This window comes from Heliangelus exortis, chromosome 3, assembly GCF_036169615.1.
Source record: "Heliangelus exortis chromosome 3, bHelExo1.hap1, whole genome shotgun sequence".
Taxonomy (NCBI): domain Eukaryota; kingdom Metazoa; phylum Chordata; class Aves; order Apodiformes; family Trochilidae; genus Heliangelus; species Heliangelus exortis.
In genome coordinates this window covers 48069355-48087285 of record NC_092424.1, presented here as the reverse complement: position 1 = coordinate 48087285, position 17931 = coordinate 48069355, and the positions used below count along the sequence as shown (strand labels likewise).

General features: G+C 42.2%; 1 protein-coding gene across 1 annotated transcript in view; it reads left to right on the top strand.

Moving 5' to 3' along the window:
* Positions 1-17931, top strand: part of FNDC1 (fibronectin type III domain containing 1) — a 66316-nt gene that overhangs the window by 26134 nt on the left and 22251 nt on the right. Inside the window, exons 2-11 of the mRNA XM_071740494.1 lie at positions 558-767; positions 2044-2142; positions 3098-3218; positions 4421-4608; positions 5232-5339; positions 8832-9020; positions 9675-12002; positions 13479-13600; positions 15288-15399; positions 16288-16668. Of these exons, the coding sequence (XP_071596595.1) occupies positions 558-767; positions 2044-2142; positions 3098-3218; positions 4421-4608; positions 5232-5339; positions 8832-9020; positions 9675-12002; positions 13479-13600; positions 15288-15399; positions 16288-16668 (3858 nt within the window). The remainder of the gene's footprint in view (positions 1-557; positions 768-2043; positions 2143-3097; positions 3219-4420; positions 4609-5231; positions 5340-8831; positions 9021-9674; positions 12003-13478; positions 13601-15287; positions 15400-16287; positions 16669-17931) is intronic.

Genomic DNA, 17931 nt, shown 5'->3' with positions numbered 1-17931 from the left:
CAAGAGCTGAAGCACGTGCAGAACATGCCTGTTAAACTTGAGGCTGCCAGGGAGCAGAGCCATTAGTGATGAGTTTAGAAGAGAACCTACTTCTAATGTCAGTGGCTTTCTAAAAGAAAATTTAAAAATAATGAAACAGTTCTCTGCTTCATTTCACACTAATGTTTAGCACTTGCCAAAAAAAGTAATGTACTGGTGTATCTGAACTAGGAAAGAGAATTAAAGAAAAATAAAAAAAAAAAGCAGAAAAGATTAAACAGAAAAGCTAAAAGACATCCCCAGTTTCTAGCAAGGATCATTGTACTATATGTTTTCACTTTTGGTGTCTTGCAGCAGTCAGTTTGAAGAGCCTGAGAAAAGACACTACTGAGTATTCTACATCCCACTTGGAAAACTTCTTACTTCAGTTGGGTTTTATAGGAAAATTAGAAAACTTCAAATTTAAGCCCTTCATTCAGATGTAGTTTAGTAGATGTGCTTGCAACAGATACATGTTGACCGCATATCTCGCTTGCTTCCTAATAACTGTGATGGGTTTTGTGTGTTTGCTGATGAAGAGAAGGACATGCCAAACCGACCGCTGAGAGCCCGTGCCCAGTCTTCAGATGGGAAGTTACCTTTTCGGTGGAAGCCACCCAATGGAGCAGGCTTCAGGGGTCCCCGCAACAGATCCCAAGGTTACCCCCGTGGGTACGGAGAGAGCAGCCGTCGGATGAGCTACGCTCCTCTGCCGCCAGAGCGACAAACCCAGGAAGCGAGAAAACTGGGTGAGTTGGGTTTTCCTCATGGCATCCAGCAGAGCCTGCGCGCTTCTGTAGTCTCCTGTGGCTGCTGGGTGGTCACGGATCCCGTGCTGCTGCAGCCATCAAAATAACTTCTTCTTATAAGTGAAACTGCTCACTGCAATTGCGTTCTGTAATATGTTCTTAATAGGAGAAAAATATAAAGACTGTGGTAGAAAGTGTAGCAGAAGTTGATGCTATGTTAGAGACACATGCAAGTTATTTCTTGAATGCAGAGGAAAGGCCTGCAGAGAAGAGACTTAGGTCAGATTCTCCTTGTATGCATTGGGGCTGCTCTTCAATCTGGCATTTCTCCTTGTTTTATGCTTTGTGCCCTTGTGTAAGTTCAGTCCAGTAGTGAAAAAAAGAATGGTTTAATTAAATCTATCCATGTAAAACTGTTTCATGAACTCTGTGCTATGGTCATGAACTCTTTCATGAACTCCGTGCTACTCATATGTCCATGTTGTCTCTAGTTCCTTCATTAATTCCTGGTCACTTAGAGCTCCCGAGATAGTCAGGTTGTCCTCTTCTGTGCTCCCTGCCTTGTCATGCCATACTGGTTTGCACTTGTGCACTAGATCATGTGCCCTTGATATAAAGGATTGACCATCTAAAGGTAGCACTGGGATTTGCAAGAGCTTTATTTCCCCAGAGGCTTTGTGCTATTTGTGTTGCTTGCCTGTTTCATGCCTGACCTGTCTCTATCCTGAGCTGCCTGAGCTCTTCTCACCTGAGCAGGCACTAGGTCTGCACTCAGGAGCCTTGCTTTGATCCTCTTCCTGCAAGCTTTGGCTGCTCTTTGTTGTTTGTGTGCATTTGCTGGAGGTAAATCCAGGCAGTATGTGGACTTAGCAGTAGTTTGGTAAAGAACTTAATCTTGATGAGAAATACTCCCTAACATGATTTTCAGCATCTACCTCTTGTTTTAATTGATTCTATTCTATGTTTTTTTTAAAAGAGAGAACAAATGCTTTATAAAAGTCAGACTCTCAAGCTTAGAATGTAAGACTATTGTAGCGGTCTTTCCATGTTAATAATTTGCTTTCCTTCTTCTAAAATACCAGCTTTACTGTTCTTACTGCATGTATATTGAAACCTCTGACATAAATGCTATTTATCTAAATAAATTACCCTCTAAGGAAGTTTCGTATCTTGTATGTCAGAAAATAAGAAAGCAGAGTTCTACTTGAAAAGACAGAATTTTTTTGCAATGAAAAAAATTACAGGAAAGCCTTTGTTTTTTCCCCTGCATTTATAGCCTCTGAATCAGTTCATGTGGTTTCGCTGCCATCAAGAAGCTCCCAAGGACGGAGCCAACCTGTCTTCAGGTCATCTTTAACTAAAAGGAAAGTCATAGGTATGTTTGCTTCACATCTGCTGTCAATTCACAGAGACATTTGAACACAATGAGATTTTTAGGCTGCAAGTCTTTTGGTGCTGGAGCTGCTAGGTTTTTCTCTGTGTGTTAAAGAGCGTGATGGATGTGTCCAATTACTTCCCTAATGCAAACAGAATTAATAAAATGATATAACTCTGCAACAGGGTTGGTTGGGTTTCTGTTGTTTGTTGTTCTTTTGGTTGGCTGTTTTTTTTTAATCTCCTACTCTGCAGCTACTGGCAAATGTTAAGCATGGAAATAACTACATGAGAAAACTTGATTAAATCAAAGCCAGGATCTCCACAACATTATACTTTCTTGTCAGATCTCCGTCTTCTGTCCAGAAGCCTAAACCTGGTCAGCAAAAGTTTTCACTTTCTGTTGTAAAGAAGGTATTTCATACTGCTGCCAAGGTTAAAAAGGATGAGCAAGATTCTGAGTCACCTCCATGTCAGCACCACATTATTTTTGCCATAATTTTCTTTATATTTTGGTTTGGTTTGTTTTTCTTACTTACCATAAAAAAGTGGAAAAGATTAATTAAAACAACCTGTTTTGAAGCACTCAAAAATGTAAAATATGCAGGAATTATTCCTTGTAAAGAATTTATGATAGTCCCTGGTTTTATTATTTAGGAAAAATTTCTGCTCTCCAGAGACCTCTAGCAGGGAGTTTGTCAGAGTATGTTAATACGATATTTGCTGTAAGTAATGGTCTGGGGACTGATCAGACATTGCAGGACTGCAGAATATGTTGGTACTCTGGTTGTGTAAGCAGACAAATTAACAGAAGGAATGATGTTACCATGTGACATGTATGTATTTGTTATTCATCTGTTCTCTGTGCATTCTATAACATGAACTGAACACAGTTACTGCTTTTTATGAGAACTCCAATATTGCTGCTGATGTGCTGTTTTGTTTTGCCATTTCAGAGGAGGAAGAGGTGGAGATGGAGGTGGCACAAGACATAACTGTTCGAGTTATGTCCTCTCAGTCTGTGCTCGTGTCTTGGACAGACCCTCTGTATGAAAAACAGAAAGTTGCAGGAAATAGGTAGTTAGCCCTGTGTTTTCTTTTTCTGAACATGTACTAAAGGAAAGCTGACTTGTACATGTACAACTGACTGCTTCCGTATTTAATTACAGTTGTTTTGGGGAATAATTTAGCTTAGGTTGTATGAATTTGCATATCCCTAGTTATGGCTGTGGCTGGTAGGGCAGCCTTCCGAAAAGCTGTGAGACACTTGACATGGGTGGATGTGGGGTAATGTTCCCTCTTTTCCTCCCTGCACCCTGGTCTCTACTATTTAGACTTGACTACAGGGGGTTTAGATCCCTTCTTAATGTTGTCACTACAAACCAGGGAATTTTTTGCTACTTACATGGTAGTTTACCACGATAGTTGGCGAATGCCCACGTGTACATGGGGTAAAAGAGGGTGGGGCACGTGCTGTGGGGAGGCAGAGGCGAAGTGTTGAGTTGAATTGACAGAACAGGCTGCAGTTTTGAGAACCCCATTCTGTGGATGAAGGAAGCATCACTGCAACATGTAGGACACCTGTCCGTGCCTTCTGCATCTGCAGATCCTTCAGAAACCCTGTGCAGCTGAGACTGACCAGGCTGGGTTCTCCTGTGAGTAGGAGAGCTTGGCTGGCAGCAACATGCTGCAGCAGTTGGAAACCAAAATAAACAGGGAAACAGGATGGAGACTGCCAAAGCTCTGAAAGTGCTGGATTGTGTTCCTCAGCCTGGGAACAGCGAAAGGCTGTCAACCCAAGGCTGAAGTACCCCCAGGGGCACAGCAGGAGAAGTGGTAATTTTTCATGTTCTCAGCTTCCTTGTGGAAGTCATTATCTGGGCAGACACATGAGAACTGAGCCGCCAGCACTGCTATGGGACCGAGAGCCTCCCAGCCATCCAGCTTGAGGCCATGGGGTGGCAGGATGGTGGCCTGGAGCCTTCCTGGGACATCTGTCTTCATTCAAAAAGCCCTGTGACTTCCTCCCAGGGCAGTGTTGTTTTTTTTTTAGTAAGAGGCTGGAAAGAGCAGTACATCCCTTGGGGCACAGGCAGTCAGAGTCTACTAACAGAAGGAAGATTCCTAAAAAATGCTGATATTTTGTTGTTGGCATTTTTGGTAGTTTCCCCAGTAAGCCCCAGCAGTCTAGCCCAGGGCAAAGCAGCCCCATCCCTCTCTGGTTCTGATGATGGTAGAGTCTGCTGCATGAATTCTTATTTTTGTATTTCTGGACCCAGGCAATACAGCATTCGCTATCGGGAGAAGGGGGAGTCAGCAAGGTGGGATTACAAGCAGGTGACCAACCGGCGGGCACTGGTGGAGAATCTGCTGCCGGACACCGTGTATGAGTTTGCCATCCAAATCTTGGAGGGAGAAAAGGAAGGGAAATGGAGTGTCTCTGTTTACCAAAGGACTCCAGAGGCAGGTACATATTAAGGAGGTCCTGGAGGTGATACATATCTTGAAGATTAAGTGGTGAAATGTGGTTGACTTGAGGGAAAGCCAGAATAAGTGGCTCCTTGGGCTCCAGGTTCCAGTTGGGAACCTGGAAAAACCCTCAGTCCTGCTGCCTGCATCCCTGCAGCAGTGCCCTGGAGAGCACAGCAGGGCTTTGAGTATTTCTCAGTAATGGATCAGCAGTTTGGACCCCTGCAGCTGGACTTGCCCCTTTCTGTGGGAGGAGCAGCCTGGCTGCTGTCCTCTCAGTGTGTAGGAAATTTAAATCCTGCCTCCACCAAGGAGACACCGTCAGGCCCCTTTGGTACGGGGAAGTGATCTGTAACAACTGAATTACCAAGTCATCCCAGCTAAGCCACAGTAGCAGTCTTCTGCAGACAGCCCGTTCCTAAAAATATGGAATAAAATTTCATTACAGGAGTCTGATACAGAGATGTAATACAGGCACGGATGGACCCGAGCCACGTGCGTTTTTTATATTTGTCTTTGAAATGGCCAAAAATGAATTTCTGTTATGAGAAGGAGTAAAAGATATATGCTATATAGGCCAACTTTTCTTACTTGCCTTTTCTGCATATGGCTGTTTCACAGCTCCTACCAGCGCACCTGAAAATTTGGATGTTTGGCCATTAAAGGGCAAACCAACCTCTGTAGCGGCATCCTGGGATGCTCTCCCAGAGAGTGAAGGAAAAGTCAAAGGTAAGTCATTACTGTCAGTTTTTAACTCCCTAAAGGAGATGGTCTTGAAGCCAGACGGAGCAACAAGCTGGAACCCCAGGATTTTTAAACTTAATAGCTTATATCCCAGCAAGGGTTTCTTGTTTGCAGCCCAATAGCTCGGCACTGGTGCTGGGAAGCCATCATCACCGTGTGTCTGAGATGTCACAGGGTGTCCTGTGTGCACACATCCCTGCCATTAGTAAGCGGGATGAGGCAGAACTCAAGAAGGGAAGATTCTCAAGGGATTTGCAACAGTCAGGTGAAGAAGGAAAAGTTGGGTAGTTGCCAGGAAACTGTGTGGGTTTATGGTGTGTTTTAGTTCTAGTTTACCAGGGAAGGAAAGAAAGCCTCAGCTTAAGAAGCAAGCACAAATAATGATATTCAACAGATATCATGCATAAACCTTGTGTGCTATAGCATTATTGCACATGGTCATAAGGCTGATTTGCCAGTGGCCATTTACTTGCATAGAAGTTTGCTTGGTTTTTTGTTTGTTTAAAAAATAAAAAAAGAAAAGCAGCTTTCTGGGCTTCTTTTTTTTCCCCTTTTTGCCTCTGAAAATGAACAGGCTGATTTTTTTGGCTGCTCCAGTTCACCAGTGGTTGACATGATTCTTTTCTTGAGTTACGAAAGTTTCTGAAGGTGCCTTATGAGCACTGTAGCATCTCAAGATTTAAAAGACCTTTGGTCTGGAGAGAAGTGTGTACATACAAGACCTACTTTATGTGTTCTTCAGGGCAGTAGTGGAATTCCTTCCTCTTTGAAGTTAGTAGGAGTCTTGCCAGTGGCTTCAGTGAAGCTACAACTGTGTCCAAGAATTATTATTTCCTAAACTAGGGTCATGCAGGGACATTATCTGAAATTTCAAATCTGCTTCTAATTTTGAGCAGTCATTAGGCCCTTGTCTGGTTTTGTCTGTTGATCTTTAGATGATTCACCCAAGGCAATAATTTTAATGATATCTGATATTCAAGGGCCAAAAAAAGATGTTTATACTGGCTAAAAAAAGATGTTTATACTAGCTAAATGAAATTACTGAATTCACACTTCATAGTAATTTTGATAGCAAGTGGGAATCAAGAATTTTTGGGTTTTGGTCCTTCTCGTTTTCAACCCTGGCCTTGTATGTATTTATACCACATATTAAAGTAATAGGATAAAATGCCCTCCAGTAGCCATTTCAGAATTACCAGAAGTAATACCAGTGTCTCTGCAATTAAAGCAGCTCCTGTGTCTCTTGAAACAACAGCAATGAAAAAGAAATCCAAAGCTTATCATGCCTTCTCATACATTGATTTTTTTCAAATGAGCATTAAATGCATTTACATATAATAAAATTTATTGATTTAATTTATCAAAAAGCATTGTATTTTTTTATTTTAATGACTTTGGCATATCTTATCTCTTAATGCAATGAAGATGGGCTCATTTTCAGAAAAAATTCATTTCCTTTTCCAAACAGTGTTATGTTCCAGAGTATTTCCATCATGGCATTGTGACTCCTCAAGTGTAATTTTGTTTCACAGAATCACAGAATGAATTGAGTTAAAGATCAGCTTAAAGATCAACTAGTTCCTACCCCCTTGCAATGGGGCAGGGACACCTCCCACACCTCCCAGGTTGCTCAAAATCCCATCTCCAGAGTTATGAATGCCCTCCTAATCTCTAAGCTAAATCTACCCTCCTCCTTGAAACCTTTCCTCATCTTATCAGACTATGCCCTTGTAATGTCAAAAGAAACTACATGTTTCTTGGTGTAGAGAGATAAAACTGATAGTCCTTGGAGTTTATTTTCAAAGTCCCGCTTTGGTTCAATACCCATGCCTCTTACAGAGGACTGAAAGGAAAAGGACGCCTGCACATGGCTGAGATCTTGCGAATGTAATGGGAAGACTCTTCATCATGCCTACAGTGGGTGAAATGTCTTTTCATACAGAAAGATACACAGAAAGAGCATACAGAAAGAGCACTGGTACCACAGTAATCTAAAAAGGAAAGGGGAGAGCAGGGTGAGTTTCCCAAGTGGCAAGAAGAGCTTGCTTTGCTTTTTCCACAGTGGTGTTTGACCCCAGCTTTAGGTAAGACAAATTTTGATTTTGTGGGATAGGTACACTGTTGCTACCATTTGGCAATATGCAAGGATCTATTTCCTCATAGAAGTGTGTTTTCTGAATAAGAACTTCTATCATCCAGTCATGAATTCTACCTACTAGCCTGTAGTTAACAGCTAAAAGCCCTTTAAGTGAACACTCAGCTGGAAACAGTTATGTTTGACTGCCATAGCCTTGTTCCCAAGATTAAAGTAAGTGCTTTTGTGTTTTCATGGGTATGCCCCTCAGGCGCCAGCACTGCTGAGGAATGAGCGTGTGGCCTTTGGAGCTGGTAGAGTTTCACCACAGTGGACTGGCAGAGCTGCTTTTGCATGACTAGGGTCTTAAAGTACAGTGCAATTTTAGCTATGCCAAGGCTCTTTTAGAAATGTAAGATAAGAAAGTAATTAATACTAATGAGTAATGTTATTTGATGCTAATACTGATGTCTTGGATGGTAATTACGTGTATACACCATTTTGTTGTTCTTCCAAATAATTTCTGTAGGAAAGAAAAAAAATTTTATTTGCTATGGACATAACTACAGTTAGCAATGCAGTTACATGTTTTCCACCATTGTGAGCAAGGTATGTTATGGAAGAACATTCTCGGGATCATGCATTGTTAGTTGCAGATATCTGGGTTGCTAATCAGTAAATTCAAAATTTCTCTTTCTCTTTGGAAGTCTTGCATTGTATCAGCCATAATAGCACCAGTATTCTAATTTTAGCAGTCTGCCCTACCTAACATTTGCACAGTCTTTCAGACAAGGTTTCCCCAAGTAGTGGGATAGCACACAGTTTTCTGCCAGTTTTCATACGTTTGCTGCCCACAGTGCATTTTTTCTTTGTAGATTTACTGTTATTTCTGGTTTAGGGCAGTCATTTTTTTCAGAGGACTAATTTTCTTTTCCCTCTGCATTAGTGGATGTCCAGAAACAAACAAGGTCTCCTGGTGCAGCACACCAAACCACACCCACACAGTAGTTGGTGTTGTATCTTTTTCATGTCCTTCACACCTCCTCTGGAATGCACAGCTGTCATCTGGCTCCTGTTGGTGACTTTTCACTCTGACAGGCATTTTTGCTCATGTCTTTTTATGAAGTTATAGCTAACATGTTCTGTCTCAATCATTAGGTCATTGATGTGATTGGTTTTGTCTGGATGAAGAAATGTTCGACTTACCTACATATATGTGTATATTTATATATATATATATATATATCTCATGTCTTTGTACTCCAGCTGTTGACTCAGCGTGCATTGCTAGTGTATTAATTTTAGTAATGCACGTTCTAATTCATCCTACCCATACAGTCTGTCCGCTGGAAACGGGACTGTTTTCAGTTTCCTCCTTCCAACCGTCTGCCAAATCATTTCAGAATACATTCTTTCATACGCCCCGGCTCTCAAGCCATTTGGAGCAAAGTCCATCACCTACTCTGGAGCTACAACATCAGCCATAATAGATGGTCTGCAGGCTGGGGAGCGCTATATTTTCAAAATTCGTGCAGCAAACAGGAGGGGACCAGGTCCTCAGTCTAAGGCCTTCAGCGTTGCCATCCCTGCAGGTAAGCACCGAGTTGTACCCATAGTCTGCCCATTCTTGCCTTGTTCCCAGTTACGTTCATTTTCCTTAGGTTCAATTTAAGCCATGGGATTTTACCACTTAACTTTTTTACTTTACTTTCACTTCCTTAGTACTGTTTCTGATACTGCGCTGTGCAAAAGGACATTTTACAGACATGTTAACATTTTAAATAAATGCATACCATACTCTGTTTCCTGCATGAAAACACCTTGGCCAAAAAATACAAGATTTTGGGCCTTTGGTTGTGTTATTCCTGTCCTTGCATTTACTTCTTGCCAAAAAGATGTGGGAACAGAAGATTTGCTGAATTAACTAAGAATGTGGGCCACAGCCTCAGATGGGATAATGCAGCACCATGCCATCAACATGGCCAAGCTCTGCTGAATATTTGGTTACGCTGATATGATGCTGCAGTCCTTACTTTTAGATGTTTTATTTTAATTACTTTAAGTTTTACACAAGTTACAATAATTCCACATAGGCTGGTAAATACAGAAATAATGATTGTCTCATATTCCTGTAAGTTTTCTTGTTCTTGCTGCCTTGCTGGTTTCTTCTTTCTTCACTTTGTGTCTTTCTGGTGTTTCTTCTGTTGTTATGAATAATTGCTTTTTTAAATTCTTTTTTTCCTCAGTTGCTCAACAGCAAATAAATACTCAAGAAAATTCAGATCCTAAAAAAAAAGGGAATCCTGGCTCATCTCCTCCAGCTTCCTCTGTTTCTTCAAAAATCCAGCCATCGGTTTCCTCTAAGCAGTCATCTGTTCGTTCCCCTAATGTTAATGAGAAAAAGAGTCTTCTTTCTGAATATAAACATAAAATATTGTCCCAAGGGGAGGACCTAAGTAAGTTTCAGTTACCTTCTAGAAAGACAGGTGAGCTGGAACCTGGTCTCCAATCCACTGAAGTGACAGATGATCATGATTCCTCTGAAGAAGCTCCGACGATGCCACCAAAAGCCCAGGATCAGAGGAGGATTGTTAGACCACTGTCCCCCAGTCGGCCAGTCCACCCTGTCCTTGCCTCGGGGAGGACCACTCTTCAAACCCACGTATCAGAGGTGTCACAGCAGACAAGCACAGAGAAACATGAGCCACCAGCACTGTTACCACCGTCAGCACGACGCTCTTCTGCCTCGTCTGTTCCTGAATACACTGATAATGAAACAAAGCGACTGAGGCAAAGCAACACTAATGTGCCTTCCAAAACCTCTTCCCACCCTCTGTCTGCCAAAAATAATGATTTTACAGGTAATGTGGAAGGAAAGCCAGACCCTGTGCTGGTGAAAATGTCTTCTAAAACTTCAGAACTTAGTCATCTGGCTTTGCCATCAAATCGGCAGCCTGCTGTCTCTCATGAAGTTGTCCCAAGCCATCCCAGTAGATCTGGCTCTCTAAGTCATTCACGTAAACCTGCTTCCAAATCGGCAGATCCCCATGCTCCTGATAGCCATAATGAGTTTGACAGTGAAGAAGCAGAGGACAGAGCAGGACAGCCCAGTTCTAGGTCTCAGCAAACAAGGCTGCCCTCAAGCTCCAGTTCTCGCACGTGGAAAGATCCAAGATTAGCTGCAGTGGCAGCCTCATCCAGGTCTGCTGATTCTGGTCATGCTTCACCTCACTCTCGCTCCTCTACCAGTGCCAGGTCTGACAGAAAGGATATTGATAAAAATGATAGGGAGGACTCTCGAAATGCAAATCCCTTATTTCCTTCTCTACCCTCTTCCAGGCAGTCTTCTTCAGCTGTCTATGCCAAGAGAAGAAATCCTCAGGTCGATTCTTATTCTCACCTCAGAGAGGCACACAGTGAAAAGCCACCCCGCTCCGACTCAGCAGAACAACAAAGTCGAGCGGCTGCTCCAGGGAGGCATTCTCATTTGCAGTCTTCTCTTTCCAAACATAAGCCTGACGAGCAGGACAGTCGAGAAGTAAAAGAAACCCTTGCTCGATCAAAACCCAGTTTATCTTTGCCTAAAAAGACATTCCCCTCTCATCTGCCATTGGAGAAGACCTCCCACTCAGAGCCTCCACAGAGGACACAAACCAGTCCTTCCTTACTGCATTCCAGAGGTCGGCGCCTCCCCTCTCATGCCTCATCCCAGAGTAATGAAGAATTGCAGGAAGGTGTTGATGAGGATGTAACAGAAGGCAGTGACAGAGCAAGTAGCCACTCAGTATTTCCTAAAGATGTGACCTCTTCTAGGAGGTTACCTGCATCTTTCTCTCAGGGAAGCTCAAGTTCCTCTCTGTCAAAGCAACAGCAACCAGATTCTCAGATACCTTCTTACAAACAGCCAGGCTCCAGTTCTGCTAGTGATACAGCAAAAGAGAACCAGTATAATCCAAGGTCATCTTCCACTTCTTCGAGACAAAATCGTCCGTCATTACCTGCTCGCTCAATGGTGCCTTCAAGAACAGTGTCCCAGACAGAGAAAAAATATGGCCTATTGCCTTCAAAAACGTCCAAAACAGAGCTTCCTCAAAAAGTTCCTTCTTCCTCTTCATCTAAATCTCGTCAGTCAGTTTCTGATGAAGAGGATGATTATTATAGTGAATATGATCAGAAAGAAGAGAAACCCATATCTTTGGCAACAAAATGGTCCCCTTCTGTTTCTGGAGGGAACAAAAACACATATGATGACACTATGAGCAATAAAAAGAAGCCTATGGGCACTCTTCTACCTCACAAAGTAAGTTCTGAAGAGGAAGAGAAGGAACAAATTCCATCATTAAAAATTTCTTCTCATGAATCACCAGGAAGCTCTGCCATGGCATCCCGGATTACTCAGTCCTCTAACAAGCACAAACCAAGCTTTGTCTGGCCACATTCTTCAGCATCTACCACCACCCACACTGTTTCTCCAACAGTTTCTTCCTCCACTTTGTCCCCTCGCCAGCGACTATTGAACTCCAGGCTACGGAGCCCCTCCCAAAGGCAATCTGTTAGACCTCCTTATAGACAAGGTATCTTGTCTTTGTTGTAATAATCTCACTGAATTGTTTTTTTCCTGAGATCAGCAGTTAGGTGAAAAGTTCTCCATCAGAATGCAGGTTCCATTATTTAGCATAAAGTATTACTTTTTATTTTTGGTGGTTCTCAGGCAGCCCAGTTCTTGAGGACATTGCCTCAAGAATCAGTGCAATGAGGTGCCCCAGACCTTTGGTCCTGGCATCTGATATGCACAGGATCCCGTGATCCACAGAGGAGATGACAGAATTAGATCCTATACTGGAAAAAGGGCTGCGTTCCTTACTGAGTGATGACTTCACTGAAAAGCACATTTGTATGTGGAATATGGCAACCTCTCGGGTGTATTACTGTTTCTCATATGGATCACTACGAGGCTTTTGTAGCTATACCTTGCCCACACCTAGGCAGTAAGGTGTTTCCTCCCCTTCTCATGGCATTCTGTTTTCTGTAATTATTCTGAAGCCACTTCCCTCTTTTTTTTTTAAGTGACAGCTCAGAGTTACACATTCTGGTTGAGGACTGCTCACATCACAGTCTGGCCTTTAATACCTTCAGGGCTGCGATTTACCCCAAATGTTAAAAGCTTGATTTCCAGCAGCTGGTGCATCTGCTGAGCCTGGGTAGTGGAACAGAGAGTCCACTACACATCAAGGTGTGTCACCTATTAGTGCCCTGTGTCACTTTAAGAGAATCTCAGACAGTCTCTGGGACTTTGCTAGGTAGAAATGATTTTTTCTCCCTCCAACGCATGGACATCCAAGATAGTATCAAGTGACCTGGGTGTTCTAGTAATTACCTTCTATGCTATATGTAGATAACGATATTTTGTTCAATGTGGCCTCAGTGTTAAACAGTGAGGACCTTGCAGCTTGGCTGTTGTATTTCTTAGGCTTTAGTCAGACTCAATGTTGTGTAGAGCTTGCAGAGCTTTAAGATGGGAGTGGACCAGCTGAGTGTGTTTCTGTGTGGCAGTGTTTTTCAGATAGAGGAGGAGAATCCTTCCTTTTACAAGTTAAAAAAAAATAAAAGGAAGTAATTTCCATCCCTCTCATTTTGGTTTATCACTACAGCTTTTTATAAGGATAGGATTGAACAAGTGTTTGTGTTAAGCAATGTTTTCTCTCTCATCCCACTCCTCAAATGTTTACAAAGACCACAAACATTTTAATGTCATGCCATCTAGAACTGTTGTCCTGCTTTCTTAAAACACCAAGAGAAATAAAGCAACCAAATAAACATGGCAGAAAGAAACCATGAGTGTTTAGCCTCTTCAGGAGAAACCAATACAAATGCTTGTATCAGATGCAGGTATCTGACAGTGTCACAACAGTTGTTCCAAGGAGAAATGAAATGCCTGGCTTGCCAAGTGTGGCGAAGGCTCTTTCTGATCATGTTTATGTCCAGATCAGTAAGAAAATTTATTTATTTGCATTTTAAAATACGATTTGTAGTAAACTTTTTTGTTTCAGGTTACAATGGCAGACCTAATCTTACAACGAAAAATGGAAATGGAAATGGAAAAGTAATACCTGGTAATAATGGAAAACCAAGTGGACAGAGAGTAATCAATGGCCCCCAAGGAACAAAGTGGGTATGGTGATCTCTCTAAAATTCAAGTTGCTTTGGCCTCTTACTGTGTTTGCATTTTCATTAAGAATGGAGACCAGTGCTCCTGTGAAGTGAGGTTGTACTTAGAGATCTAGTTTTTGCTGTTCCATTGAAAACTATAAATTCTGCATTTTATTATTTGAACATTTTAAGTGTCTGTTTTAAAGCCTGATGGCTTGGATTTTCAACTATAGCCTTACTCTCATAGGTGCAAGTGAAACTTGTTTTCCTCAAAGTACGTGGGAGTTATGCTCCTCAGCAACTTGGGACTTGTCTGCTGTGCAGTGTGAGTGCCCAGGGTAGCTGCGGTGCAAAACATGTCCAGTAATATTTCTCCCAGACTCATGCTCTGGAAAGAAGCTAGTGAGCAGGAGTATCAAAAAGTAAAGTTGGTCCATAAGTGTCACAGTGCTCTAAATGTACAAACATAGGTATCTCTAGGAATTTTGCCATTTGTACAGACATGTTTCCAGTGGTATTTTCTGAAGAGCTCAGATGCAACTGATAGGAAAGCCTCACTAGATGCCCACCTGCCCAGACCTTTTTTTTAAAAATCTTTTCCAATGAGTTTATAACCAACCAATGAAGGGAAGGAACTGATATTTTCCTATGTATTCACACAAACACTGAGCAGGAAGAGACTGTGAACAGCCTTGCTGGCATTACTAGAGCTGCTCACACACTGCCAATGGCACATAAAGACATTTATTTTATAGGCACTTCAATCATTTGTATTAGAGGAACATAAAACGATGCATCAGATAGATCACATTTTTAAAGCATGCCCAAAACCCTTTCAAAAAATTCCAGCAAGTAGGCTAGAAAGGCCCTTGGGAGGCAGTGGGGCATCTCTCTACCCGATGAGAGGAGGGAATTGCTACAAGCAGGACGAACACCTTGTAAAGCAAGAGGATCTGTGCAATCATCTGTGTTAACATCTGAGGCCTGGAGGTCTTCAGAGACTTATCTCATGATCTACTGTCACTCCTGCCACAGTCTTTCTGCCAACACCAAATGTAAGTCTGTCTTGCCAACCTGGAACTGCTGCTCACATCCTCTTCCCAGTTTCCTCCCAGCAATTTTGTGTTCTTTGGCTCCGTGTGTTACATCATGTTAAAACAGCATACAGTTCAGCTGTTTTGAGTTGAAATAACAAGGACTGGATTTTAACTGCAGTTACCTCTTAAATTCAATCCAAGCTCTCAGACAGGTTTGTTTTATGAGACAGAGGCTTTTCATCAGTCTCCTGCCCGAATTAAAATCTTAGATACTTTGGTTTTACTATTTCTTTAATGTAAATGAACTAGGGCCTTCTGGGGTTGTTTGCTTTTTTAGTTATTTTTATGAGTGGACATAATCTAAAATTCCATCATCAAAGAGGCTCAGGGTCATACTCAAATTGGTATTAGAAGAATCCACCTTAGGAGCTGTGCAGCCCAAGAAAATCAAGAGAGTAAGTAAGGCAGTATGAATATGGTTGCTCTGCAACTCTGGAGGCTACCTCCTGGGGATTTGCTGTCTTCAGCAGTGATTTTTTCAGTGATGTCCATAGGTATTGTAGCTATTCCTGAATATCATACTTAGCATCTGAATTTCCCCAGGATTTCTGTTGCTGTGAGTTTTTTTCTCCTCTTGCATTATCTAAATTTGAGTCCATCTATTGCTCTTAGATTGTAGACCTTGACCGAGGGCTAGTATTAAATGTTGAAGGAAAATACCTCCAAGATTCCCAAGGCAACCCTCTCCGAGTGAAGTTAGGAGGGGATGGACGTACAATTGTTGGTAAGTGACAGCTTCCTTCTTGCAGAAAAAAATCTAAGTTTTTGGGCACATGGTACAAGTCTTTGAGTTGCTGAATGCTTCGGACATCCCCTGGTCCTGTGCAAGTCATTTGGAGTTGCTTGTGCCTCAAATCTCCATCGCACAGCCACTGTTGGACCTGGGGAGGCTTTGGGGCATCCTGTGGGGCTTTGAGTACAAGGCAGCAAGAAGCACACAAGTCCATCTCACTTGTCTTGGCATTAGAAAGGACTGCAGAACTGAGCCAGAAAAAAAATCGATGCTAGTTTATATCTCTATATACATAGAAATAATTACTCCTTGCCTCTAGCACTGTAGCAGCCATGTCTATGTGAGTGTTTTATTTTTATTTCTAAAATAGACCATAGGTAGTAAAAACTCTGTGTGTGATCTGTGAAAACACTATTTGCATAGTAGTCCATGGGGATAGATCTCTTGGATATAAGTTCAGTAACCATGAATATTTGCATTATCCAGAATTTGGCACAAAAGTTTATCTGCAGTGACAGAATCTCACCAGCTTATCCCAGCTTTTTCTTTGCACATGTTTGACATTAGGGAGCAGAATATGGATTCATTGTGCTTTTCATGAACAGTTAGGAGATTGATTTAGATTAAATGCAGGCGCTGTCTGCACGTTGGGATTCTGAAGTGAACACCACTGTGGTTTGTCTGAGGTTCTTCTGAACCATTTTACAGCTTTGTTAGCCATGACTCTGTTCTAGGTAGCAGCCTTCTGTGCTGTCAGCTAAGTCACAGGAAGCAGTGATCACATTCTCAGTGCTCTTGTGGTATCTAGTGTTGATAAATACAATGCTGTAAGCCTGAAATTGATTAATGTCGAGACTTTTTTCTTTTGTTCTCTCCTAGATGAAAAGGGTGCCCCAATGGTGAGTCCTGATGGAATACCTTTGTTTGGACATAGCAGATTTAGTAAACCTGTAGCGAGTGCACAAGATAAACCCATAATAAGCCTCGGAGGGAAACCTCTGATTGGTCTTGAAATGATTAAGAAAACAACCACTCCTTCAACTACTACTACTACTACTACTACAACAATACCCCCAACAACTACCACAACCACTACAACAACTATCGCTACAACTACCACCACCACTCCCGAACCAACCACCACTGAGCCACCCACGGAGAAACCACCCCCAACCTGTCCTCCAGGCACCTATGCACAGTATGATGATGAGGGCAACTTGCTCTTGGGGTTCGATGGCCTGCCAGAGTGCAATGCAGAAGGTAACTTCCTCTTGTGCTGTTTGAACTTCTGTGGTTGGGCTGTTTGTACAGTGCAGTTACAGAAATGTGGGGTGGGAAAGGATCTGCCCCTGAAGATTTTGGTCCGTGTGATAAGGTAGGAGATAAGATGAGAGCAGCTAGAGAAGGGCTTGGGTGTTAAATGCTTTTTCTTCACTGGAAAATGTCAACTTTCCCCAAAGATGAAGTTTTGCATGGAAATACATTGAATTCAGCCAAATTCTCACCTTATGTTGGATCCAGTCTTGATGTATATTCATGCACAAGAGCACAAAAAGCATAGGCAGCAGATTTGTGGTCAAAGCAACTCACCTATAATGAAGTCTTCTCTTCAGTTCAGGCCATGGAAGAACCTCAAGGCACTATACATTTTGTCTTATTTTGTGTTCATTCCTCTCAGTACATTCTGAAAAGTCTCTATTTTGAGCCATAGTGAGACCAGCTTGTGCAAAATGAGATTCTCATTCTCCTTACAGCCCTCAGAGACGGAGGTTTTCTAACAGGAATACAGCATAGCACAGATGAAACTGGGGAAGGACAACTCTGGGTCTGTATAGATAAGGCAGAGAGAGTTGCCCACTGATTTGTTTGTCATCTGAAGATATTAAAGTGTCGGCACGTGTCATTATTTCCCTGTTGCAGTCACACAAGCTTAGGATGGGGTGCCAATCCAAAATTCAAAGTAAACAAATATAAGTGTAGTAGAGTCTTTGGGCTTTTAGCTACTGCTGCCATGTGTTACCCTTTTATCACCTGAACTTTGCATCACAAAACAGCTCCTTATTTTGCAAAACTGGATCAGGGAGCACCATGGTAGTCCTTATCCCTTCCATTTGTAGGTAATCCCAACTCAATCAACACATGGGCAGTAAAACATGGCCACAACCTAAGCAAAGGGATAGCAGTCAGACATCTGCCAACTGCAGTGGGAAGTTTAAATGGGTAATTAAACTCCCTTACCTTTGCCCCATATGCTTATATGCCTGAAGCTGAAGTAGATTTACAAGTAGGTCACATAACCATGGCCTGAGAAGCTGAACTATTGCTTTGAAGAGTGCAGGAGATACGAAAGATATCTTCTTTCAGCAACTTCAGCAACTCACAGTGAGTCTAAGGATGTCATCTTTGGAAAGGATTTCAGAAGCAGAAGACTGAAAATTCCCTTACCAGCTACCCTGGGTAAGTAATGAGTTACAGATGTTTTTGCCTTGTACAGATGGAATTACAATTTTTTGAAGTATTAAT